General features: G+C 36.0%; 1 protein-coding gene and 2 pseudogenes across 5 annotated transcripts in view; 2 read left to right on the top strand and 1 right to left on the bottom strand.

Moving 5' to 3' along the window:
- Positions 1–23,998, top strand: part of LOC150094589 (nuclear receptor subfamily 2 group C member 2-like) — an 808,056-nt gene extending 784,058 nt beyond the window's left edge. For all 5 annotated transcript variants that reach the window (XM_090412047.1, XM_090412048.1, XM_090412044.1 and 2 more), the window contains one exon: positions 23,474–23,998. In XM_090412047.1, coding sequence (XP_090268173.1) covers positions 23,474–23,477 — 4 coding nt within the window. In that variant the 3' untranslated portion in view covers positions 23,478–23,998. The remainder of the gene's footprint in view (positions 1–23,473) is intronic.
- Positions 12,883–13,060, bottom strand: LOC150094591 (U2 spliceosomal RNA; annotated as a pseudogene).
- On the top strand, positions 13,032–13,203 carry LOC150094590 (U2 spliceosomal RNA; annotated as a pseudogene).
- Positions 23,999–26,393: the final 2,395 nt, after the last annotated feature.

Here is a 26,393-nt window from a genome sequence, read left to right as displayed (position 1 = left end):
ATAGATTTGCATCAAGAGGAATCCACTTAAAACAAGAAATTGTTGATAGTGGTGTCTTCAGGTTAATCAAAAATACAAGAGAATTTGAAATAGGAGTGACCACAACTTAGTGTTGAGTAGGATAAAAATGATTTTTCCATGGAAAAGAAAAATATGTACAAAAGTTTTGAAAAGAATCAAAGTGAATTAGCTCTTGTGACCTGTAGATGCAAATATACAAACATTTTCCAAATGTGAGAAAAAGTGACGGTTTGCAGTTTGAAAGCAAGAACCAAACCACAGACTCGGTCACAAAATCTGAAGAAAAGGTGATTGATTCAGCTATGGAAGAATGTGGTGAAGTTGTCTAAAACCTAAAAAAATAAGTCTCCATGAAAAGAAGAAATATAGAAAGAGTGAGCCAGTAAGTTAGCATGTGCCTTTGAGAAATTTGGAAAAAATGTACGAAGGTTGTATGTAAAGTAATAAAGGTCATTGAAAAGGTTCAGTAGAGTATAGAATATAAATATGAAGGAGGAGGCTATTGAAGAAAAATTACTGTGGAAGAAAACAGAGATCATACATGTAACTGAAAAAGTCTGATAGATTACGTGGAAAAAAAAAATTAATATTAACTACACACATAAAAGTTTATATAATTTGTAGCACATGTGTGGACATGTGCGGACAAGAGTTAAAGGGAGATTTGCATTTTTTTTAAAGTCCAAGAAGAGAAATATAATTCTTGTTTAAAATTCTAAGTATTATAAAAAAAAAAAAAATCATCATCAAATTCTTGACATGTACCCTCAATTTTCCCTCATCAATCTGTTATCTGTCAAGACTCGAACATTATCAGATCTTATATTTCTGTCTTCTAAGGTACTTTTTACTGTAACAATCCACCTATATCTTGGTGTTCCTCTGGGTCTTGTTTCCTGCCAACCTGGCAGAGAACACTTGTTTTTCTAATCTTTCCTCTCCCTACTAACCAAACCACCTGTGATTAGCTCTGCTAACACATTCCTGGATGCTAGCAATGTCAAGTTCTTTCCTAATATCCTCGTTTCTAATTTTATATTGCCATTGATGCCATCTGTTCATGCCCCTAATCTTTCTCAGAGCTCTCATATCTGTAGTCTCTAGTCTTTGGTCCAGCTCTCAGATCCATAAGTTAAAATTGGTTTGAACACTGCCTTGCATACAGCTATGTTTCTTCCTATTTTCATTGTCTTTGTCTTGTTATTGCTGATTTTCTTACCAAATTAATTGCAAAAGTAATTCAATTTAGCCAGGGAATCTTGCAGACTTGTACTGTATTTATTTAAAAGAATAACATCTCCAATTTTGATATCTGGTTTAATACCACTTCATAATGTGATCCACATAGATAATGAATAACAGAGGGGATAATGTACATCCTTGTCTGACACCAGATTTAACATTAAACCATCTTCCTGTACTTCCTTCAATTCTAACTACTGACTTACAACTCAAATAAAGACTTAGTATTGCTTGATATAATGCCCCATTGACACTATATAACTCTAGCGTTTTGAATAGCTTTTCTGTTGGCACCTTGTCATATGCCTTTTCCAGATCTACAAAACTTAAATACAGATCTTTGTTATATTCTTCCAATGATTGATCAACTCTTTGTCGTAAAGTGAAAATCTGATCCTGACAGCCTCTATTTGGCCTGAATCCAGGTTGTTCTTCCCCAAGCTTCCCTTCCCTTCCACAATCCTTCTCAACCATTTCTCAGGTATACTTGCATAAATCTTACCAGGAACACTCAGTAGGAGAAATATCTCTGTAATTCTCACATTCAGTTTTATTTCCCTTTTTAAATAAAGGTACTATGAGCTCTACTCCAATCACCTGGAATTCAGGCCTTCTTAACTATGCAGTGCAGCCACTGTAAAACTTCTATACCTCCATACTTGAGCATTTCTTGTCAAATATTATCTACTCCTGCTGCCTTTCCACATTTCTGGCTTTTTATGGCTTTTTCCATTTCAAGTATGAATATGTATTCTTGAGTGCCTGTTGAGTGTTTTTTACCACTGTGCTGTCACTGCTTGTTTCATTTAGCAATTTTCGTAATTACTCCATACCTCAAGGATATCTTTTTCTCCAGTGTTCATGTAACCTTTATCATCTCTAATTCCTTTTACAGCACTCTTTCCTCCATTTCTGAGCTTTTTCAACAGCCTCCAGAATATTTGCTAACTTCCTGATATTTATTTTCTATGTTCTTGCCAAAGTCTTCCCATGACTTTTGTTTAGCTAGTTTTACACATTGTTTAGCTTTCTTACATTTGTATCTCTAAATTCGCTAAGAGCACAAGCTGACATTTTCGCCATACTTTCTTCTTTTCCTTCACTGCCTGTTAGGTATCTATCTGGATAGTGAATGAACAAAGATGGGCTGGCAATTTGGGATTTAGCTGACCAAATTGTATTCTTATTGGCTTAAACCATGATGTAAAATTATGATGTTATGAGAAAAAGGTAAGAAAAAGTGAAATAACATCTCTCTTGTAGAGAATAACACAAGACTGCATTTAGTAGCAGTGAAGTTCACAAGTTTATTCCCATCCCACTGAAAAATAGCAAGGAGACCAAAGAAGATCAAAGAAGACCAAAGATCTTGAAGCCTTGAATAACTGTGTGCTACAAAGTTTGTTCAATGGAGTGCATCAGCAAAGCTATGGATAGGATTTGAGCTCAGCGAGAAATTGGTCATTTATTTACAGATGAAAAGAGTGGGCTAAAATACATAGCCCTCTGGCAATTCAGAACTGGTTGGGAAGAGGAAGTCATATTACCGTGAAATGTTGCAAATAACCAATGAAGCTGTCTTGTAAATTAATTGCTTAGGGCAGAATGCAGACCATAAGATGGTAGTTTGGTGAACACACCTGTATGTCACACACAATCAGATGTCCTGGAATGCCAAGAGCAACCACACAAATTTCTCCAAACTTCTCAGTGGTTTGTATTCAAAGGTAGGTAGTAAAGGCTAAAACATCAGATGTGAAGAGACTGGCAGAATACATAGTGAGGAAAATGAAACAGCAGTTTGATAGGTGAATATTGGTTAGCTTCCATACTACAGAGTTCATGTTAGACAAGATGGGGGGGAAACAAAAACAATATGATGGAGATAATAATGATATGAGATCTGCATCACTCTTTCCCCCCAACTCTGATGTTACAATGGCACCATCTGGATGTGTAAGTAGTGAGAGCATGGAAAATATTTAAAAAATACTTGAAAACATCATCCTGTGGTGCTTGCAAGTATTTGGAAGGAACCAGAAGGCTCTTCCTGCCAATTGAACAGCAGGCAAGATTACTGCATTTGACCCTTTCAAAATAAGATTCAGATTTGTCACTAGTTTTTGACTAGCATAAACTGATTGTAAAGCTGGAGTTTTGCTCTTGAGTCAGTTTTGATTACTGGATTTTTTTTTTTTCTTAGACTGCCATCTGTTATTTGATTGGATCAGGAAAATAGAAAGGAGTAATGAAGGCCATTCCATCTGCCACATTGCAGTGCATGCCAAGACACACTGGCTAGGTAACAGATATTCCATAGTAGAGGAAACTCAGATGAGGTTGTGGCATGAGCTGACATATGCAGTGCATTTGGAAGAGGCTCCAGTTAAGAAAAGGTCATTGGTGTTGGTAGGATAGTGAGTATTATCTAGTATTTGGGTAAAAGGGCCTAAGAAATGTTAAAAACTGAGGAAAGAGTATCAGTAGGAATCAAAGATGGTAACTGGAATAGCAAAAAAACTGCTGAAGATAAGGATATTCTAAATATCTGGAAAGGTGAGAACAGCTGTAGAAAATATCACTAAGGAGTGTATATCAGTCTTTGAGATAGAAATGTAGAAAGATAGCTAGAATAGACAGTGTTAAATCTGAAATATATCAGTTCAAGGTTTTGCAGTGGCCACACTGAATAATTTAACAGTTTAGTCACAAAAACATTTCTCAGATGAGCGGAGCAGATCTCTCTCATTGTACATTTTTATGAAATTAAACATAGAATCATAGAGGATTTTTCTTGTTGAGTAAAAGGCTAAGAAAATTTATTCAAAGGAAAACTGTGAAAAAAAAAAAAAACAGCTAGATTTATGTTAAAGATACCAAGCTATTTTAAACCTGGTTTTACTCCATTTCCCAAGTAAGCAAACAGACAAATAAGTCAAGTTTGTGCCTGCAAGTGTTGCAAGTCTAGCTGACCCTGCACGTAGTGCAAGACCAAGGCAACTCATGGTAAAAGTAGAATAAGCTCTGATCACTAATCTTAATATTTACCCTTAATGCAAAGCACATCTCCTGGAGGAGATGTATAATACAAAGCATCATACATCTCTTTGTTATCCATGATTTCTGGCTATTGTAATAATATATAAATCTGGTCTATGCAAACCCCTAATTGATATAAATCTAGCTGTAGAAAGTATTTCACCTTGGGTATAATAAATGTTAAAGATACCAAGCTATTTTAAACCTGGTTTTACTCCCTTTCCCAAGTAAGCAAACAGACAAATAAGTCAAGTTTGTGCCTGCAAGTGTTGCAAGTCTAGCTGGCCCTGCACGTATTGCAAGACCAAGGCAACTCATGGTAAAAGTAGAATAAGCTCTGATCACTAATCTTAATATTTACCCTTAATGCAAAGCACATCTCCTGGAGGAGATGTATAATACAAAGCATCATACATCTCTTCCAGGAGATGTGCTTTGCATTAAGGGTAAATATTAAGATTAGTGATCAGAGCTTATTCTACTTTTACCATGAGTTGCCTTGGTCTTGCACTACGTGCAGGGCCAGCTAGACTTGCAACACTTGCAGGCACAAACTTGACTTATTTGTCTGTTTGCTTACTTGGGAAAGGGAGTAAAACCAGGTTTAAAATAGCTTGGTATCTTTAACATTTATTATACCCAAGGTGAAATACTTTCTACAGCTAGATTTATATCAATTAGGGGTTTGCATAGACCAGATTTATATATTATTACAATAGCCAGAAATCATGGATAACAAGGGGAAACTATTCAAACCACTAAATCTTATATATATAATCATTAGTGGTTGCAATAGACACTTAAGCACCCATGATCTTCCAGTTCTTAGATTTCATAACCCTAACTCTAGGATGAGGTGGTTAGCCCTTTTCTGATAAGTATTCTTTTGTCTGTAAATTGCACGTATTGTACTTGCCATCTTGCCTGGCTGTGAACAAGAAACCCAAGTTTCTTGGCTGGTATCCGTATGATACCAGCTAACTCACCTTCAGTTGAGAAGACCTGATAAAGGTTCTTCGCATCCTAGACAGCATACACAGACACAAAGCAATATATTTAAATGGGCAATTAGAATTGAAGGATGTACAGAAAGATCATTTGAATGTTAAATCAAGTGTAAGGCCATTCTTATTAAATATATACATTAATTATATGATTCAGGAAAATAGTATTAAACCATTTGGATAGAAGATAGTAAACTTAGTTCTTTCCTATATGGTACCGATGACATTAACCTCCCAAATAAATATGCTACAAATCCTTAGTCAAATTGCAACAGCCATGAGAAACTGGTGAAAATTGGCAATAAGAAAAGACTATGAAAGTAGGCAGGAAAACAGAAAGCAGATCAGTAGAGAATATTCTCGTCAAAGAATCTATATAACAAGTTCTATGTTTTAGTTAGTAGTGATGATGGGAAATAGATATTAGACTACACACACACACACAAGACTGGGGTATAAATCTAGTTGAATATTTATATGGAACAACAGAAATTGGTGAATATAACAAATTAACAACATACAAGACAGTGTAGAAACTATTGCCTTATGTATCTGAGAAGCGGATTAGAAATAAAACAGATCAAAGAATGGAGGCCATAGAGTAGAAAAACAAAAATATTAAAATTCTGAGGAAGATCATGGAAAGAGATAAATGGTATCAATGGCAGAACTATATTAATATTCAAGAATGTATGAACATTGAATATTAATAGTTTATCTCATCTAAAATTATATGGCCAAATAAATAAAGAAGAGGAAAGATTAGTAAAACAAGAATTAGCAACAAAAAATGGAAGGAAGAGGAAACTTCTGATGAATACCAAATATAAGATGGGTTGATGCATTCAGAAATGCCTAACAGACTTCTTTGTAATATGTTAATATGATATGTATATATATATATTTGTCTGTAATCTTTTTTTGAGTAGCCATTAATAAATAGTAATATCAAGTTCACATCAGAGTTAGAAGTTGATGGCTCGCTCTCCTTCTTAGATATTAAACTGACCAGGTCTACAGAACAACTCAAGTTCACCATTTATAGGAAACCAACACATACAGACCTTCATGCTGACTCACACCATTATCCTCCGCAGAAGTTAAGTATCATCTCTACTCTGGGTCACCGAGCCCGATCTCTTCTTTCGAATGAAGAGGAACTTAAAAATGAACTCAGTCGACTTCAAAGTACACACACACACATATTATTATTATTATTTATAAAAAAAAAAATTATGTGACACCTCCAAGGAGTCCAAGGACTCATCGTGGGAGGGCACTATACTCTACTTCACTAAATACATCTCATTCTCTCCACTACTACTTAATTCTTCTACTATGACATTACTACCATCATCACCACAACAGTATTTTTTTGTCTGTAAATTGCATGTGTTCTGAAGGCCGATTTGTCAGGATGAAAAACCTGAGTTTCCTGGAGTAAAAACCCTGCTACCTCCATGTGAAATCGGTTAACTCACCTTCAATTGAAAAAGCCGATATAAGAATTCCCCTCATCATGACATATCCCACACATGAGAGGTAAAGAACCTATAGTGCATCAGTGCTACGTGCAAGGTGCAGATAAGGGTTGTGAAAGAAGTAAACCTATTGACATTCTTCTTAAAGATCTGTAGGGTTGGGAAACACATCATGAGGAAGGCTGTTCCAGAGGACAGAGCAAGATGGAATAAATGAGAAAGAGGAGAAGTCAGTTCGATGAGTTTAGTTATACTGTAAAGGAGTGTTGGACAGGCGTATTTCAACCTTCTCTCACAACCGTGTGAGAGAAGGATCATCTATGAGCAGAATTGCTCTCCTCTGAACAGCATCAAGAATTTTTGAGGAGGTTTTAGGTGCACCACCCCAAGGATGGGTGGATTTGGGATTTGTATAGGGTTAGTAGCTGGGGAAGGTGTAAAGCTTCTTGAGTGGAAAAGAATACCTAGTTTTTTAGATGCTGAGTAAGCTATTCATGTGATATGTTTGTGCCAAGTGAGGTTGGAGGTAAATGTTAGTTCAAGGAGAGATAATTCATCCTATCTGGCAATATGTGTATTACTGAGGATGAGGGAAGGTGAACTGAGATCCCCTTTTGCAAGAGAAAAGGCAGGACTGTGTTTTGGCAGCATTGAAGGTCACTAAGTTATCCTGGCCTCATGAAGGATGAACACATTTGAAACCCTTGGAAATGTTAACAGTGACACACATTTCTGCGAACCTTTCCATGGCATGTGTCCAGTGGTGAGTGATGTAGGCTAGGATATCAGCCATAGATCTGGATTGGTGGAATCCATACTGGTGATCACTGATTAAGTGGTGAGCTTCTAGGTAGTGAAGAAGTTGACCATTGATAACTTTCTCCATTGTTTTGGAGAGTATTACTGTGACTTGGCCTACTATGAGCAAACAGGAAGATCGGTTATCATCCGCCTGGAAGAACATAAAAAATACATTTACTATTATTATTATGGCAACTCAGAACTGGCAGACCATGCTTTTGGACACCCCTTCACACACAGAATTAGATGGAAGAAAATACAGTTACATTAATTTGGGAGACTTCAACTCCCACATAGCTTTTTTTTTTTTTACATTAGAGGGTGCCAAAATAGGACTTTAGATCTTTTGTCCATTACAGTTGTATTGTTTAACTTACTCACTCGTATATACAAGCTGTGTTGTGCTCTGATGCTGATTTGAAATTCAGCAAAATATAAGCAGTTAATAAAATATCTTTTGATAAAATAGTTTGTCAGGTGTTGTTAATACCATTAAAAAATAAGTCACATTTTATTTTAATTGCTGTACCCTCAAAACAGAGGAGTGAAGAGTCTGGGCCTCTAAGTATGTTAGGACACTCTTGAAGAGTATCACTCATACTGCATGTAGAAGAGAGAAGGGGTTGAGCCTAAACATACCATTTGAAACTTCAGACCCCATTGATCTTCATTGCCTGGTATTTCACCAGGCAATGAAGATCATCTACCACTTAGTGGTCTAGTTGCCTTTTTCTCCTACTAGGAAATGCCCCCCCCCCCTCGAGATGTATTTGGAAGGCACTCAGCAGCACACTCAAATGAACTACTGCTTCGGCCATCTACCTGCGATATTAATACTAGTACTTAAGTACTGCTTGGCACTGGTAGATGGCTGAAGAAGCATTTCTATTTAATATTTATTTTTATAGGATTTTATGTAAATTATCAAATGCACAGGATTCCTTGTGAATCTGAAAAGCATCTTACAATTCTAAATACCGCAGTATAGCTTAGTGGCCTCTGGGCTTCATTGAAATTATTTTTTTTATTTAGCTTAGTAGCCTGTGGGCTTCATTGAAATTATTTTTTATTTAATCGTTGTAATGTTAAGTAGTTTTTTTTTTTTCAAAACAACTGGCGGGCCATGGCAAAGACCCCTGCCTTAAGAAGTGTACAAGCTACTATGACATTACTGATCTTCTGTCAAGTTTTCCTTCAAAAAATTAGTCTATTACTTGTCAGCACTACAATACTGTTGTATCTAACATTTTGGTATTCTAGGACATTTCTGACTAAATCAGTCCATCTAGATCTGGGTCTTCCTCTAGGTCTTTTTCTTGCCATCAAGTACCTCTTTTGCTAATATGTTAGCATAACACCTTAGATTAGCCTTCTTCATGCATTCTTGAATGCCAACAATATCAAATTCCTTTTTAATATTTTCATTTGTTATATGATTATGCCATTGATGCCATTTGTTCTTAATTTTTCTCAAAATTCTCATATCTGTCATCTCTAATCTTTGATCAGGTGCTTTATTTCTAACCCAGCTCTCAGATTCATAACTTAAAACTGTTTTGTATACTGCTAGTTTGGTGATTTGGCTAATTACTCTCATATTTCATATAAATTTATTCATCTGGCTTCCCACCATACCAGCTTTGTTTAGTCTGTTGTTTATTTCCATATTTGATTTGCCATCTTCACTAAAAACTGCTTTAAATAGCTGAAATATTTACCTGGTCTATGGGTTCTACAATGAAAGCAGAAGTTTTCTATGTTCCTGCCACTGACACCCCAAGGTTTGGTTCTTCTTTTCAAACGCTTTCATTTTTTGTTTCTTGAATAACCTTAGTATAGTTCAGTCTACAGTTTACCTGTAGAAGCTGCTCAACTTTAGTTCCTTTTTAAAACGTTCTTATATATTGTTCTTTTCAATGTGATGATCACTTCCTGTCTACTCTTGTATCCTGAACCAGCATAAAGATATTATCAGCATAACATACCATGGCTTTTCTTACTTTTTGTGTCTTCTCTTCATGTGAACTCGTACACATCTTTATGTTGAAACATAATGTTTAGTAATGGCTAGTCTGCATCCTGAGCAGAAAACCACCAGTTACCTTGCTACCTGCATAGTGGAATTCACTGGTTAAATTCTAAACTGATAAGCTCCAGGGCCCTTAAAGTAAGGATCATAAACGTGAGGTTATTGTTAGATTGTCGCAACATTTTTTTAAATTTTATTTATTTTGGATGATCTACAAAAGGACGTTTATGCTTTGCAATATGACACGTAGTGTGAAACACACGGCACGTTATTTCTTGAGCTAAAGAGTTCTGTTCTTCTACAATGTGTCACAATGAATTCTCACTTTTACTTCTAATGATTGCTTCTGCACTTTTGTGAGATTTGGTATCTCTATGTTCGCAAATTTTCTTTCTGAGTTGCCATTGTTTCGACCCTTTCCCTTTAATACATATTAATCCATTTATCCACTCTGATGCTAAGTGAATACTTTGATGTGAAGAACTTGCACCTAGGGTCTGTACCTCTGCACATGTTATATACCCCAAACCTCCCTCCTTACAAAATAACCAATTGTATTTGCCTTTGAATGCTATCCACTGGTTGAGTGTCCAGCAAGTCGGCAAATCTTTCATTTCATTCAATGTATTAATATTATCTCATTGCAACTGATGGAAATTCTGTGTGTCTGTGGATTCGTTACAGACTTCTTTCTCTTCAGAAACTACACACAAACTGTCATTACAAACTCGTTTTGTATTATCACTGTCATCCGAGCTATTTTTCCATTTAAAGAAGGTATCCATAGTTGAAATAGTAGGTCTACATAAATACAAAAATTTTACATGATTTTCTTTGTGCTTCTCACAATCATGAGCTCTGATAAACAACTGCTAATCTGCTTTTCTATTGTTGGTTACTGACTGTTGCCAATCAGAAAAGACAAACTATCGCTACGAATCTGTCAAAATTCTGCTACACTACACTGCAATAATGTTTGCTTGTCAATCGCTGCAAGATAACGCATTACAGGAAGCTCCAAGCGTCCCCTTTCATCACACTTTCGTAATCAGGCGACTGTTGATATTGACTTTATATATGCACACTCAAAACTGTACACAATTGTTGCATAATTACCATAAAGAGAGAAAAGTCATAAAACAGAAAAATGTTCCGGGTCCAGCCCGGTGCATAAAAAAGTTCTGGGGACGAGACCCAGAGGGCCCTGGCTGAATTTAACCACCGCTGGGATTCGTTTTCTACTCTGCTGTTTAAATCTTTTTTCATTTTCTTTATGTCAGCTACCTGCTCTAATGAATGGAAAAATTCCTCCTTTTCTTCCTTAGGATAACCATCTATGGGTCCATAGGCATGAATATGTTTCAATGTCCATTTCCTGATTTTGAAGATTGCTGTTTAGTGTTAAATGCTGTCACTACATCTTCCTTCCTTACTTTTCCTTGATCGTTATTGCCTGAATATAACATAACATCCTATACTTATTATTTTGCAGGATCTTACCTCTTTTAATCTTCTTTATAATGCTGATTATGTTCACATGGTACTTTTCCAGTTCTTCTACAAGTTTGATGGTTCTTATCTCCAGTTCTGACGTTGAGTGTGTTGTTCTAGATGTTATGTTGGAGTTGTACCAGTAGCTGACTTTTCACTGTTCACCCTGATAGAACAGTGGGAGCACTGTTCTGTCATAACTGCAATTCCCTATCCAGTATAAAATCTCATTATATAGTACCATCATGTTTATTTCTCGTTTAAGCCAAACAGAAGGTACAATTTGGTGAGCTGGATCCTTGTTCATTCAGTGCTTACTGGATAGCTACTAACAGGGTGCACCCTGTTAGTAGGTATGGAGGTGAGGATGAGGATTGGACATTAGGTCAGAAGCCCCAATTGGTTCTCTGTGGAGGTCTCCTTCCAGTTATTTGGCTTTGACCCTTAAGCAACCCCCATTAAGAAAGCACATAAACTATATAATGGATGTAAACTAAGAAACCAAAATACAGGTTGTGTTCCTTGTATGCTGCATACTGCCAGTGCTTTAGATTTCATAATGTGGTGGAACAATAACAAGGCAAAAAATAATTAGTGCAATTTTCCTACCCCATGACCTCAAATCTTTTTTCTTGCATACAGACTAGTTACTGTATGCACCTTTGGCTTGATGCATGCATTGCCTTGATTTTGTTAACTGGCATCATAAACATTGGGGGGAAAAAGTTAACCATACAGAAAAATGGTTACCGAAGGCTTCTGATCTGTTTTGATCAATGCATCACCACAGTGAGGTTCCTATGATGTTCCATAGGAACATCATAGGAACCTCATATTTCCTATGATGTTCCTATAGTTCCTATGATGTTCCATAGGAACCTCATATTTCCTATGATGTTCCTATAGTTCCTATGATGTTCCATAAGCAGAGAAGACACTGTAGCTCAGATAGTCAACTTAATTACATAAACAATGGAATAATCCTCTTTAAGTTCTAAGGTTCCACTCCTGCTGAAAGTACACCAAATTCCTGATATGTACTTATAGGAGAGGGGGTGCAGAATATTATTATAATACTACAAAAGGTTTATATCACTAACTTCCTGTCGACAATTTTCCTACCAAATTAATCTGTTAGTGCTGCGAAGACTTCAATACTGTCAGATCTTATATTTCAGTCTTCTACAGCATGTCTTACTGTAATCAAACCATTTAGATCTTGTTGTTGCTCTGAATCTTTTTTCCTAACATCCTGGCAAAAAACACTTTCTTTCCTAACCTTTCTTCTCCATTCGGTTTAATGACAATACCAGTTGACACTAACTCTGCTAAAATGAATGCTAACAATAGCAAGTTCTTTCTTAATATGATACTGCCACTGATGCTATCTGTTGACTCTCCTAATCTTTCTCAAAATTCTCATATCTGTGGTCTCCAGTCTTTGATCATGTTTTATTTCTAACCCAGCTCGATTCATAAGCTAAAATCGGTTTAAACACTGTCTTGCATATGACTAGTTTAGTGTTTTAACTAATTTTTCTCTTATTTCATTTGACTTCCTACCATACCAGCTTTGCAAATTCTTTTGTCTTTTCCATATTTAATTTGCCATCTTCACTGAAAATTCCACCTAAAGAGCTGACATGTTTTACTTGTTCTTTAGCAGTGGTTTTCAAACTTTCTGACCATGAACCTCGGTGTAAAAAAAAAAAAAAATGCATTTTACATTTCAACTCAAAACACACAATATATATATAAGACTGAAATGTAATACCTCTCGAAGAGTCTGAGGTTGTACGATACCAGGTAACTCTCTGCAAAATTGTGGGTCAACCTCACAGTACTTCACGACCATTCAAAAATCAGTTTAAAATTTTGGCCTGTATCATGCAGTAAGCTGATAAAAACAGATACTACAGTCATATATCTAGGACAAAAGGCCAAGAAATGAAAACTGTAGTTTCTGTTCTTATCAGTTGAATATCTGATGCAGGTCCTATTGGCCCCCCAAGATATTAAACAGATTTTTGGAAGGCATTAAATTGCATATAGCTTACTTTACCTTTGCAATACCTCCAGGGTCAAGTTCTCCATCAGGTAGAAATGAAAAACACACACACAACCAAAACAAAAGTTTCCCAAAAATCAAAAAAAGTAACAAATTTAATATCAAATATGAATTTTATTAATATTTAAAATACAACACATAGAACAATTTAAACAACAAAACAGAAATTAAGAAATATTTTATTTAACACATTCACAACTGTCTCTCACACTGGTGGGGCGAGAGAAACACCATGCCCCAAAGCAGTTTCGTGTTTGCATATCAGCCGCACCACACATTGTGACCGTTCTTCAGTTGTAACGAAATCTGCATATGGGGGGGGGGGCAATGTGTTTGTTTTATTATATACAGTAGATTCTGGCCCAATTATGCCAAGTTTCATATTAATAGTTACAAAGAGACAAGCCAAATTTTACTAAACAACAAAGCATTTATTCAAAATAATTACAATAGCAAAACATGTACATATTTAAATTTTCCTCAGCATCAATATCAACAGAGATCAGTTGTTCTTCAATGTAATCCTATTAAAACAAAATACACAACAACACGTTAGAAAACATTTGACATTTAAAGAACATGTAATGTATATAATAAACATGTGCATACTTACTTTTCGGCTTTTAGTTCATAAAAGTTATTGCCAGAAGAATTTATCTAGTGTGCAGACATTGGCTGCCGTCATTGCCTTCCTAAGTGAAGTATCGTCATAACCAATCAGTAAATTTCCTGGAATCTTGTATCATTCAAATTTAGATGTGTCATCTTCATCACTTTCTTTGCCTTCTAATTCCTCATCTTGGTGTTTTAATTGAATGTTTTGAACAATTTCATCCTCACAATCTTCATTTCCATTGTAACATTCAACATTATTGCTGATACCTTCAAATTCTTCATAGTTGCTAACTTTTTGAATTTCTGAAAACCACAGTGAGAAAAACAGTTCTGAATTGTCTTACTGCCTATATCTTCCAACTACTGGCAACAAACTCTAATGCCTAGAGAGGGTTAACTTATAAACTCACATCTTTGGCTGTGTAAGTTATTAGTATATGTTCAACTTTGTGCAGTACATCTTCACATTTTTTTATGACCCCCACATCTATTGCCTACACCAAGGATGTAAACTCACATCTTTGGCTGTGTAAGTTATCAGTATATGTTCAACTTTGTGCAGTACATCTTCACATTTTTTTATGATCCCCCACATCTATTGCCTACACCAAGGATGTAGCGTTGGTGACCAGAAATTTCAGCTGGATATTTGTCAAACACTAAATAGTGAGACTGTGCCACACAATTGTGTCAAGAACTTTTCCTGATTTTCAGTTTAATTCCACCTCATTAACCATTTCTTAAAAATTTCAGAAGTCATCCATCCATCAACTATCCATTGCTTCCTTAGCATCTCACATGAATGTAGCAGAGAGAACCATCCATTGTGGCACAATAAAACAAGCCTGTTTCATCAAGCATTGTAGCTGCACAAAATTTCTGAAGTAATCTGGATACTTTCTTTTGCACCTACAACGTCAGCACTGTCTTTTTCTTCATGTGCTTTCTTGAGTTTAATATTATGCCTACATTTCCATCTAACAACCACAACCAGTCATCTATTGCTTTAAAATCATGAGCTTCTCTGACTTTTTTTAACATTGGATCACTGACGCAAACTCCTCATCCAGGTATAATGGAGAACCACTGATTTAGAGCATCCTCAATGTCAGGATCCTTACCTTCATATTTCCATTTTTGGGATGTTCCCTTTTTTTCCATGATGTGTGCATTCATCTCGCAGTTGTATCAAGCATGCAATCATAGATCTCAGTACTAGCCTTTGATTTGGTCTAGTGATGCAATTATTTCAACTAGTGACAAATCTCTATGTTACAACTTGGTAAGGGTTGAAAATTATCAAAAAACAGCACTGAAAAATCTACACTTTCCTGATTAGGCATTGGCTCAGCATAAACGATCACAACTGGGTTCCTTAGAAGGTAATATGCTATATTGCCAGTCGATTTATTTATTTTGTGAGTCCCTTTTATGGGGAGCATCTCAATCCCCCCCCCCTAATTTTATCTGGGCTCAGGACCAGCATAGCTGACAAATCGGGCCTATGGCTGGGTCTTAAGTATTCCTGACTGTAATCCATGTGTTCACAGGGCCAGAATCCTGTTCTGGGGATGAAAACTCCTCCACCTCCATATGAGACTGGCTAACCCACTTTTCATCAAAAGAGACCAGATAAAGTTCCTCGCTTCATGGACGGAATTGAACCCAGCTCTTTCTGACCAAAGGGCTTTGTCTATACTGACTGAGCTATGGAGGCTCTACCTGAGTCAGTGAGAGAAGTAATGAGTCATTTACACATCACATAAATTGTGGAGGAACAAAGCTGTGGTTTGGCACAGAATGACCTTTGCACTCCTTGTGCCAATTAGCCTTAAACCAGCCATTTAGAGGTGATTACCTTAGCAGAATAATCTAGAGTGCTGCATCTCCTGTCCTAAATAAATGGCTGCCCCATAAACTGATGGCTCAATTAACTGATTATATGTGAACCATCCTTAATGAGACATGTAAGAGACAGAAAGAACAGGTGTGAATAGAAATACTTTCATTACTGGCAAAAGAATTAATAATTAATGTGTGTGTGTGTCGTATATGTTGCTGAGTGGAATGAATAACATGATTCTATAAACTCGACATGCATACGTGCATTTATGATGACAACTAAAAAAAAAAAATTAAGAGAATGAAAGATTTGTTTGCAAAATATAAATAACTAACCAACAATAAACAGCTGCTGTATACATTTGGTAGATAATTAAATAAATATAGAGAGAGGGACTAGTCCATTGAACTAATTGTAAATGACATCCAGTGAAGATTCTACAGTCAATTGAGTTTAAGGGATGAAAAACCCAAGTGGAGAAAATAACCCACTTGCCGATGCCAGAGATCAACTAACTCGGGAACTAGTTGAAGAAAGGCTTAGAAAATGTTCCTCTAGAATTGAATCTAGGTCTTTCTTTGGGCACCCTTCTTCTGTGATGAAGGTTATTAATTTTTTGTAAGACATGTAGTTGTTCACATAAATTATTCTATATAGTGAAGCCATATCGAAGGTTTTATCAATTTCGAAATGTGCTCATTAATAATATTGATATGGGGTTTTTGCCCCGTCCCTTTGGAAGGGCAGCTTAAGCCTTCTGATGAGGGATTAAGTATATATATATATATATATATATATATATTTTTTTTTTTTTTTTTTTTACAGCTGTAGATCCACTTGTGTTCACAGGGCCAGTTTGCCTGTTCTGAGGGACAAAAATACCCAAGTTTCCAGGTGGAAAAATCCTCTACTTCTGTATAATACCAGCTAACTCACCTCTGGTTGAAAGAGACCAGATAAAGGTTCCTCACATCATAGACAGGAATCTGACCAAGCTACAGAGGTTCTAAGGACCCATTTAGTCACTCGTACTTTAATACTTCTCTTGAACACATTCACCAAAGATGCACTCACAACATCTAACAGTAGCCTGAACTTCATGCTTTCTAATCACACCCTTAGCCACCTTCCTGGGATGACACTGTTCTAACTCCACCAACCATAAGCTGCAGAATCTCATGGTCAGGCTTATATATTGATTCATATTTTTAATAAGGATATTACAACATAGTAGTTATACTAATTAAAATAGTTGCAGAAAGTTTTTTCACTTGGTTATGAAGTAGGTTAGATTGAACAAGAAATTATATTGTTTAATTCTTTATCCAAGCATAAGCTTGAAACAAAGTTGCACGAGATATGCCTTCATGACTAAGTTACTTGCATATTGAAGCTGTTGATTCCACTTCCATTGCCTTAGTATCTAATAATGCAAAACACACATTTCCTTTCAGATGTGTAAATTATTATATCCTTTCCATAATGCATAACAATGCATACATCCCAAAAGAAGTGTGCTTTGCATTATGAGATACTAAGGCAATTGATATGAAATCAGCAGCCTCTATATACAAGTAGCGTAGTCATGAATACTTCACGCACATACTTTATTTGATTATACTTAGATAAAGGATTAAACAAAAATATGATTTCTTGTCAAGTCTAATTTATTAATTAAAAATACTTCCAGTACTTCAGCAAAGTCTAATTGCTATCATCAGGAAACAAAGTACAGAAAGACACTACATTTGGTGGGACTGAAGCAGAGAAAAACAAAATAAAGGTTTGCCTCGAGTCCTAACCTCGGACTACAGTGAGTGTTCTTGGTCTGAGGATGTGTTTCCCATATCTGCAGCAGTTTTATGCATCCAAATTTGTAGAGGTTTAGATAGTTTCTTATAACAGCAGGTTCCAGAAATAGTCTCTTGTAATTTGTTATGGTGAAGTAAGCTGGCCTTTTTCCAGTATACCTTGTGGCTGTTGTCTGAAGCCACAGTCTGCAAGACTTCTTGAGTGATGATAGTGGTGGGGCCTTTGTAGTCCTTGTACTTGGAGATTCTGATGTTGACTGTCCTGCAAGGTGGTATAGACCAAACAGGTCTAAGGACTGGAACTGTAGCTGCGAAAACAGATAAGGAATGCCCATTTTTTGCATTGTCTTTAGGTGGTTACACCACTGTATTTTTTTTTAGGATTTTTTGTCAGCTATTCAGATGTGCCCCTAGACATATGGAATAGCGATAGACTTAGAATAATACCCACCAAAACATAGAATATACTAAGAAGATGTGAATATGATCATGTTCAGCAGTGAGAGCTTGTACAACAAGGTTTTTATAATTCCATAGTTTTTTTTGGGGGGGGGGGAGGTACCATCCAGACCTCAACAAATTTAGGGATGGGAAATGCTCATTATGCAGCCCAACTACCATGAATACCCAATCTAGCCCACTAGGTGACACCATTTAGGATTTATTGCTCTGTTTCAGTCTCACCCAGTGTAGTGTCTACATGCATCTATCCTTCTATGCATTGTTTCCTGATGATGGTGTACTGACTTAATAATGGAAATATTATTTTAACTAGTATAACTTCTACATTGTAATAATATTCTTATTACATTGTAACTCGAGTAATTTGCTCACATTTTATAATGATGTTACCATTGAGCTAGACAAGACAAGGGAAATGCATACATCATGATGCTTTTGGGAGGCTGTTACATAAGTTGGAGGATATGGGAATGGATTATAAATTACTAGTTTGGTTAAGAAGAAGGCTGAGTGACAGATATCAAAATGCAGTGCATAAGGAGATGTGAATCTACAAGATTTAAGGTAACAAGTGGTGTACCCCAGGAATCAATCCTTGGTTTGGTCCACTGTTATTCAATCTGTACATTAATGATATTGGAAAGAATTTAACAGGTGATATACAGTTATTTGCTGATGATGATAGGTAGGGTAATCAGGAATGCAACTGACATGCAGGACTTGTGGGCATCTAAAAATGCCTGTTAGTTCAATGTTAATAAATGTAAAGTTAAGCACTTTGATGTAATGAGATATCCAATGGCAGGATTATGCTAGAAGAAACTGAGCAGGCTAGGGATTCTGGAGTTTTAATAGATAGGAAGTTGAAGTTCAAGAGTTACATAATGACAATTGCAATAGTGAAATGAACACTGACATATAAGAATAAGGAAGTTATTTTGCTCTTTACAAGGCTTTGATACAATCTCATCTGGACTACTGTGACAGGTCTGGTTTCTGAAGTGATTATTATTATTATTTAGGCCTCCAAGGAGTCAAAAGATTCATCACAGGAGGTCCTTCCTAGGAAACAAGTCTATCATACCACTCCTTAAACTCACTGACCATTCTCGCGCTCACCACTCTATCAGGCAGTGCATTCCACGGTTCAACCACCCTCCATGCAAAGAAACCACTCCTCACCCTCTTGCTCACAGTTTCCTTTCATAACTTCCAGGGATGGCCCCTTGTCATCACTCCTTCCTGCTGTTCAACCAAGCGAAAGAACTCCCCAGTGTCACAGTGATACAGTGGAGAGGTTGCAAAAGAGTGTTAAAGATGCTATCAGGACTATAAAATGTAATGAGAAGAATTTGTGGACTGCAGATGCTAGTAGACAGGAGAAACAGGAGTGATAGACCTACAAACTTCTGAAAGGATCATGCAGGATACCAGTAGTTTGCAGTCAAGAAAGAGGTGAGAGCTAGATTTTTAGAGTGGTGCATGACTGGAATGGCTTGTTTGGAAGTTGTAAGTATAGATAGTGTGATTGAATTGAAGAGAAGGTATGAGATAAGGTGCGAGTGATTCGTTCACTCCCTCTGGTTCTATAAAGTTTTGATAATGGTTCTAATTTTTTTCATTTTATTTATTGTTCAAATTTTCAAACAATAAAACATTTGATAAAAAAATAATAATTTAAAAATCATATTAATAACTGCAGCAATAGAATGCCTTAGATTCCAACAAAAAACATGGAAAAAAGAAACTGGGATAAGAATATTGAAACAATCAAAAACAGGTAATAAGCATATAAACAGTAGTCTGGTTAACATATACAATAGGCTGTGGGTTCAAATCCTGCCTTGGACGTTCGTGACTATCTTTAGGTGGGAGATGAATTTAATGCGAGACCACCTTACTTATCAGAGGCCTGCAATGGCCTGAAAAAGTTCCATGTTTGTTCTCTAGAGCAGGGTTTTTGGATTATGTAAAAAATATATTAAAAAAAAAATCCTTAGCTCATCCACAATACTGTAAGCTAACATCCTTTTGTGAGTGAGAGTCTCATATAAAAAAAAATCACTAAAATCAGAAATTTATAAGCAGGAAAAGAACAGAAACAAGATCATTCATCCTTAAAGAAATAAAAAGTTAATCTCGAAATAATAAAATGGAAAACATCACATGGCTTGACTTTGCCCATTACTAATGGCAAGATAGTAAAGCAAGCCAAAAAAAAAAAACCCCTTCAACATGTGATAAGTAGAGGAAAAAATGATAGTGGTAGGTTAAAATAGTAGATTAGTAACTGCTGCAGGGGATATAGTTGAGGTATTCAGTGAGCAGTTTCAGGATATTTCATCTTCATGGATGCAACATCATTGAAGAGCTTGAGTGCAGAAGGGACTGATGGTGAGTGAGCAGGAATTACATAAGATATGTTAATAAGATGGTGGGAACTGACAACATATTATTGCATATCTGCCCCCTCACAGTATGTCATAATTACCTACTTTGTAAAATTCTGCATGCTCAGCATGGCTACATTGATTACTGCTAAGTTCTCTGATGCTGTGATCAGATCCAGCACTCTTGAACCTCATGTCCTGTCCATTACATGCTATCTAAGCAGCTGTACAAAATTCCATTTCCTTTCTGCCCTAGAGCTATTCTTCCTTCCAATCTATGCCCCAATAGTTGAAATCCCCCATAACAATTACTTGGCCTGCACTCATCATTGCCAATGCATGCCATCTATATTCTCCCTTATACTCCCTAGCCTATAGTAACACCCAACTATATATTTCATCCTGTTGGCCTCCATACCAGATAGCCTCAAATCAACTGTCCTTACCAGAAATGCTGTATTCCTATGATAATGTTTTCTTTAGTCAACTGTTTCACTAATACCTATGACCTTTGACCAAGTTCAGCTAATCAATGTCAAAAAACTCCTCTGTCTTATTCTGAATACTTCTGACATTAGTATACATAAACACATACTCTTCATCCCACAACTCCCTTACACGTTGCATTGATTATCCCACTGAAGTGAAGAACGTGAGAAGCTATGCATCATATGCTTACTCTCACACTTACTCCCTTCTGGGTTGCTTGCATTCCCTGCCTCCAGCCATTTTAATTGATGACTTCACTTCCAAATTCTTGTTGAACAATACTTTCTCAAACATCTAACTCTGAATCCATTTAAATGCAAACCATTTACCTTTTGTAAGTCCTTCATGTAATCAAACTCACTCCATACTTCCACAAACTGCACAACCTACACACTGACCCATTCACAATCACAGCTCACTTGTATCATACCATGACACTTACTTTCTCACCCATCTTATTTGCTTGCACCAGCATCTCTTTCATATCCTCTCACATTCCACACTTTCCACATACTAGATCATTAGTACCAATCAAAATAATCATCTCTTCCAGCTTTCCTCTCTGCATCCTTACAGCATCACTAACATCCTTAATCTTGGCTCCACGGAAACACGATTTCTTCACACTCTCCTCCTTTCATTCTTTTATACTCTGCTTTCACTTTTGTATCATACTACCCACCAGGCATTTCTCCAGCCATTTTGTTCTGTAGAGAACTCTATGTGAGCACCCTATCTCTCCTTGTCGTGCTCTTCATTTTCTGTCATTTTATTCTAGCTATTACTCTGACCCCCATGTAACATTAACCCTGCCATTCACCATCACATTTCGTCATTCAACTCATTGCTATCATTCTTCTTACTTTCCCCACATTTCTTGATACTTTGACATATCAAGACTAATATGAAAGCTCAGAATTGTTCTGCATGCTACTGAGTAGATATGTTTAATAACTGACTACACTGTATAGTCAGTGTGACAACACACTGACTATGACACAAGAGGTGACAACACACACTCATGTATCCAATCTCCACACATCGGACAGAATAATTTGTACTGTCCTAATCACAATGCAGATTACGTGATTACAACATGTCACCTTCAAACTGCACTGCAGCCAGCTGTGGCCTAAATGTGAAACCATTTATTGAAAACTACTTAGGTATCTATAAAATCAACTACCTGCAGAAAAGCTTACAAATCAGCCAATTGTTAGAAATCAAAACAGGACATCAGTAATATTCAGTCTGACTGCATTGATAAAAACTGAAGATCATAAAATGGACTTGACAAACTGTCACAGTAGATTTTCACTTTGAGAGTATTTAATGGATTTTGAAAGTTTATTTTTCACTTGGTTAGAGTATAATAAATTTAGTTTAATCCTTTATCCAAGTGTGAGCAAACAAAGTTTACACCTGAAAGTATCTTCAGGACTGGGGTAAGGTGGTACAACACCAGGGCAACTCATTGCAAAGGTGGAGCAAGCTACCAACACTCCTGTCTCAGTATCTCCTATAATGCAAAACACATCTCCTTGCGGATATGTCTAACGTTATGCATTAAGGGAAGGGCCTTACCCCAGTCCTGAAGATACTTTCAGGCGCAAACTTTGTTTGCGCACACTTGGATAAAGGATTAAACTAAATTTATTATACTCTAACCAAGTGAAAAATAAACTTTCAACATCTTTCTCTAAATCCAGAGTAATTTATAAAAAAGGGTGGCACACCATTTCGCAACTCCTATAGGTAGAGATGACCTGCTAATGCTTCTGCCTGGTATCTCATCTTGGGCCTGGCTCCCACTGAAGAGACCTCAATAAAGGTCGAAACTAGTCTGGGTAGTGGCCCTTCCCTTAATGCATAACATTAGACATATCTGCAAGGAGATGTGTTTTGCATTATAGGAGATACTGAGACAGGAGTGTTGGTAGCTTGCTCCACCTTTGCAACGAGTTGCCTGGTGTTGTACCACCTTACCCCAGTCCTGAAGATACTTTCAGGCGCAAATTTGTTTCTCACACTTGGATAAAGGATTAAACTAAATTTATTATATTTAATGGATTGTGTTACATAATAGACTGAAGATACGTGATATATGGAAATTCAAAACACTATTCCAATAATTAGATCACAAAATGAGTGCCTGTGGTACTTTGTAAAATGGAAACCAACAGCTTAAAACACCACTTACTGTTTTGCTTGAAACTAGTTATGTTTGTTGAGTGCTGCAATTACCTAAATAGTGTATAATCTTTGTTAATGTTAAGTATCATAAAGATCCTAGAAGTCAGAAAAATTTGTTGACAGTTTAGTATTATTTATACTGAATTTTATTTAGCCCAAATTATTATGGATTACTGTTGAGAGGTTAGACTTAGAATACAGATTAAAAGTAAGTTTAGTATACAGTCAGCTTTCACTATATCGAATACTATTACACTGAACTGATTTTTTTAACAAAAGTATCCTGGCCAGGTGTATCGTATTAATGCTATAATAAAAAAAATAAATAAATAAAAAATTCACTATAACAAATTATTCCTTTGAGTACATCAGTTTAGTAGTATATTGAAGAGTTGACTGTATCAGCCAATAAGAATAGAAAATGGTTAACTAACATTGACCTTGTAATTAACTTGTTAATTAAAATGTCTTTTCTCTCCCCCCCCCTCCAATAGCTGAAAAGATTTCAAGAAGTGACCTTCCAAGTGAGAGACCTGAAGACAATTGTTACTTTCTCTTTTTTTTTTTTCCTCCTTAGCCACAATCCTTTAACTTGTACAGAAGAGAAGTACTTTCAGATTTGTTAGTATACCATGTGATATTGCTTCTTTGTAGAATAGCAAGGGGGGGAAAGGAGGGAGCTTGTTCATTGGCCCGGTATGCCATCTGTTGTGAGGTTTCATAAATTATTCTGTATTTATGTTGTGTAGTGAAGCACAGACCGCAGCATTAAGACTTTACTCAGGTTTTGTATACAAGCAGCTGCTTTTAAAGTTGATCCGATGGTTCATTGGTTAATAACCAATTTTCACAAATATTTCTCCATTTCTCATCATGATGTATAGTAGTCTCCGACTACACAGCTCTTTAGTGCTTCTCCAGACACTGTGTAGCTGCAGCATCTATGCTGATTGTATACTACACAATAATTTATATGGTTCAATAACCTTGGTAACAAGGATTAAATATTATCAACAGTGTTGTTAGTGTATTCATTTATCATGAAAAACATTCTGCACATGAAACATCTTTAAAATTAACCTGACTCATTTATGATTGCATCCATAAGTAAAAATGAAATTTTCACATTACACAACACACATACAATAGTACATTTTTGTACATGATTGACTTAAAATTACTTTGCAGTAGTATTACAGTTTAGGTGAAACTCAGCATGTGAGAGCATGTAAATATATATATAAAATAGGGGAAAAAAGTAATCCTTAGTCTACCCATGGTACAAATATACTTTAGTTTTACACAAAACTTTTCGTGAGCAAGAGCCACAAAAAAATAAAAATTAGTGATAAATACATGGCTCACAGCAAAATTAACAAAATGTTTTTCTTGAATATTTCATATAATAGGTATTCTTGTGTGTGCAAATTCTGAGTGCCAATAAAAATTGATTTACCACTCAACAGGTCCAACATGCAATGCAAATTACTCATCTATTAAATCAGTGTTGTGACCTCATCACATTCCACTTTTCAGCTTACTCAGTGGGTTAGCCACATTTCCAGTACATTCAGGAAGAGTCATCATTGTTTGGAAGACTTAAAGCTAGGCATTTCTTGACATCAAGAAATGTCTCAGCACTATAGATAAAGTTTCAGGAGATAAGAGCCATTACAAGAGCTGGCCAAGTTCATTCAAGGGATACATCACCAGAACAGACAACAAGACAGAACCTTCTGTCACCAACATCTTGAGGATGTTACAGCCACAAATGAAAACATTTCTAACCAGTGTTAAGAAAACTCAAAGTACTTTACACAAAGGAGCCAGTGGTTTGTACAAGCTCTGTGATTACACAGAGCTCGTTGGCTGGTGCCACAAACAAGACTTGGAGCCCTGACAAATGGAATACAGTTCTGTTCTCGAATGAATCCCATTTTAGCCTACAAATGGATTCTAGATCTTGTCTGATCTGGAGAGAGAGAGAATGAGGAATGCATTACCATCCCTCCTCCACTTACAGTAGAGGAGGAGTATCTTGAAACTGAAGATAACCAACAACTGCCATGGCCAAATCACTAGACTTAAATCCAATTGAACATGTGGGACTCTCCTGGGCACTGCATTTTACACAGACAGCCACTGCCTCAAGAATGGGATTTGTTGCCACAGAATATTATACTAAGAATTATATATCACTGTCACCTATTCAGCTGTTAGATCACATGCCATACTGAAGTTACTCAACCATATTTTCGAGCATACTGTGTAAATTTCTGGTAATTCTTATACACTCACATATAACGTCCCTTATATAAGTCCTGCTGTCTCCTTGTTTCATTATTCCATCGTACACATCACAAACTGCACGAGTTACACCACATTTTCGAAGTGTTTCATTAATTTTGTCAAGTAGTGTACTAATAGAAATACTAAAGAAATAGAACAAGTATATCTATTACAACCAAAGCATTATAGTATTTTATCAATTGCAATTAACACAGCACTTAAAAGAAGCCAAAATTAAAGAACATATAAAAGTAGAATGGTAATCTTTAATAAATTCATAACGCAGCCTCTGAAGTTCTTGGAAGGAAAAGAAAATTTAATAAAAAAAACAAAGTTAGCACAGATCATTCCTTCAAAAACAAAAGAAAGAATTCTAATGATAGTAAGGAAGGCTAGGCTCACCAAGATTCTTGGATAGATTTATTAATAAAACAGAAGATATATCCTACAAAATTAAATATGAAGAATGTGATACAGTACAACTCAATAAAATAGAAGAGAAATAATGGATAGAACAAAAGAATTTATCATACAATGATCCAAATTTATAAATAACAAAGAAATCGGTATATAAATATAGAACAAATTAAACTGGAAAAACTAAAGGTTTAAAAAAATAGAACATCAACTGGATTAGATAGGATAAATACAGAGCTTTGGCAGTATGGTGGTAAATAAATATATATTAAATATTTTTAAATTTAAATAACTGTGGCAGGAAATGTAAAGTTCCATCAGATTGATTAAAAAACTAAGGTTATATCTATATTTAAGAAAGCAGACAGGGATGACTATGGAATATAGAGAAATAAGCTAATTAATCATAATGTTTGCCAGCAAAAGTTGGTCGATTGGTAGAGCCTCTGCTACTAATGGCTCAAGCAAAAAGTTAAGCAAGTCTGAGCATGGTTAGTAGTTGGAAAGGGATCAATTGTTCGACGTTGTTGGCACTCTGCTGAGGATTGGCCATTCTCACAGAGTTAACTTTGGCCTGTAAACTGACGTATGTCAGACCTATGTGCCCTAGAGACGTGGGGATATGACAATCATAATGTTTAAGGAAATTAACAAAAGGCAATATAGTAACTCAATAAATTTATATATTATTTCCAGTGTTTCACTAAA

The sequence above is a fragment of the Typopeltis vanoorti genome, chromosome 22 (genome assembly GCF_054136105.1).
Source record: "Typopeltis vanoorti isolate ZY-2024b chromosome 22, IOZ_Tvanoo_1.0, whole genome shotgun sequence".
Classification (NCBI taxonomy): domain Eukaryota; kingdom Metazoa; phylum Arthropoda; class Arachnida; order Uropygi; family Thelyphonidae; genus Typopeltis; species Typopeltis vanoorti.
Note: the sequence above shows the minus strand (reverse complement) of the source record. Positions and strands in the feature narration are given on the sequence as shown.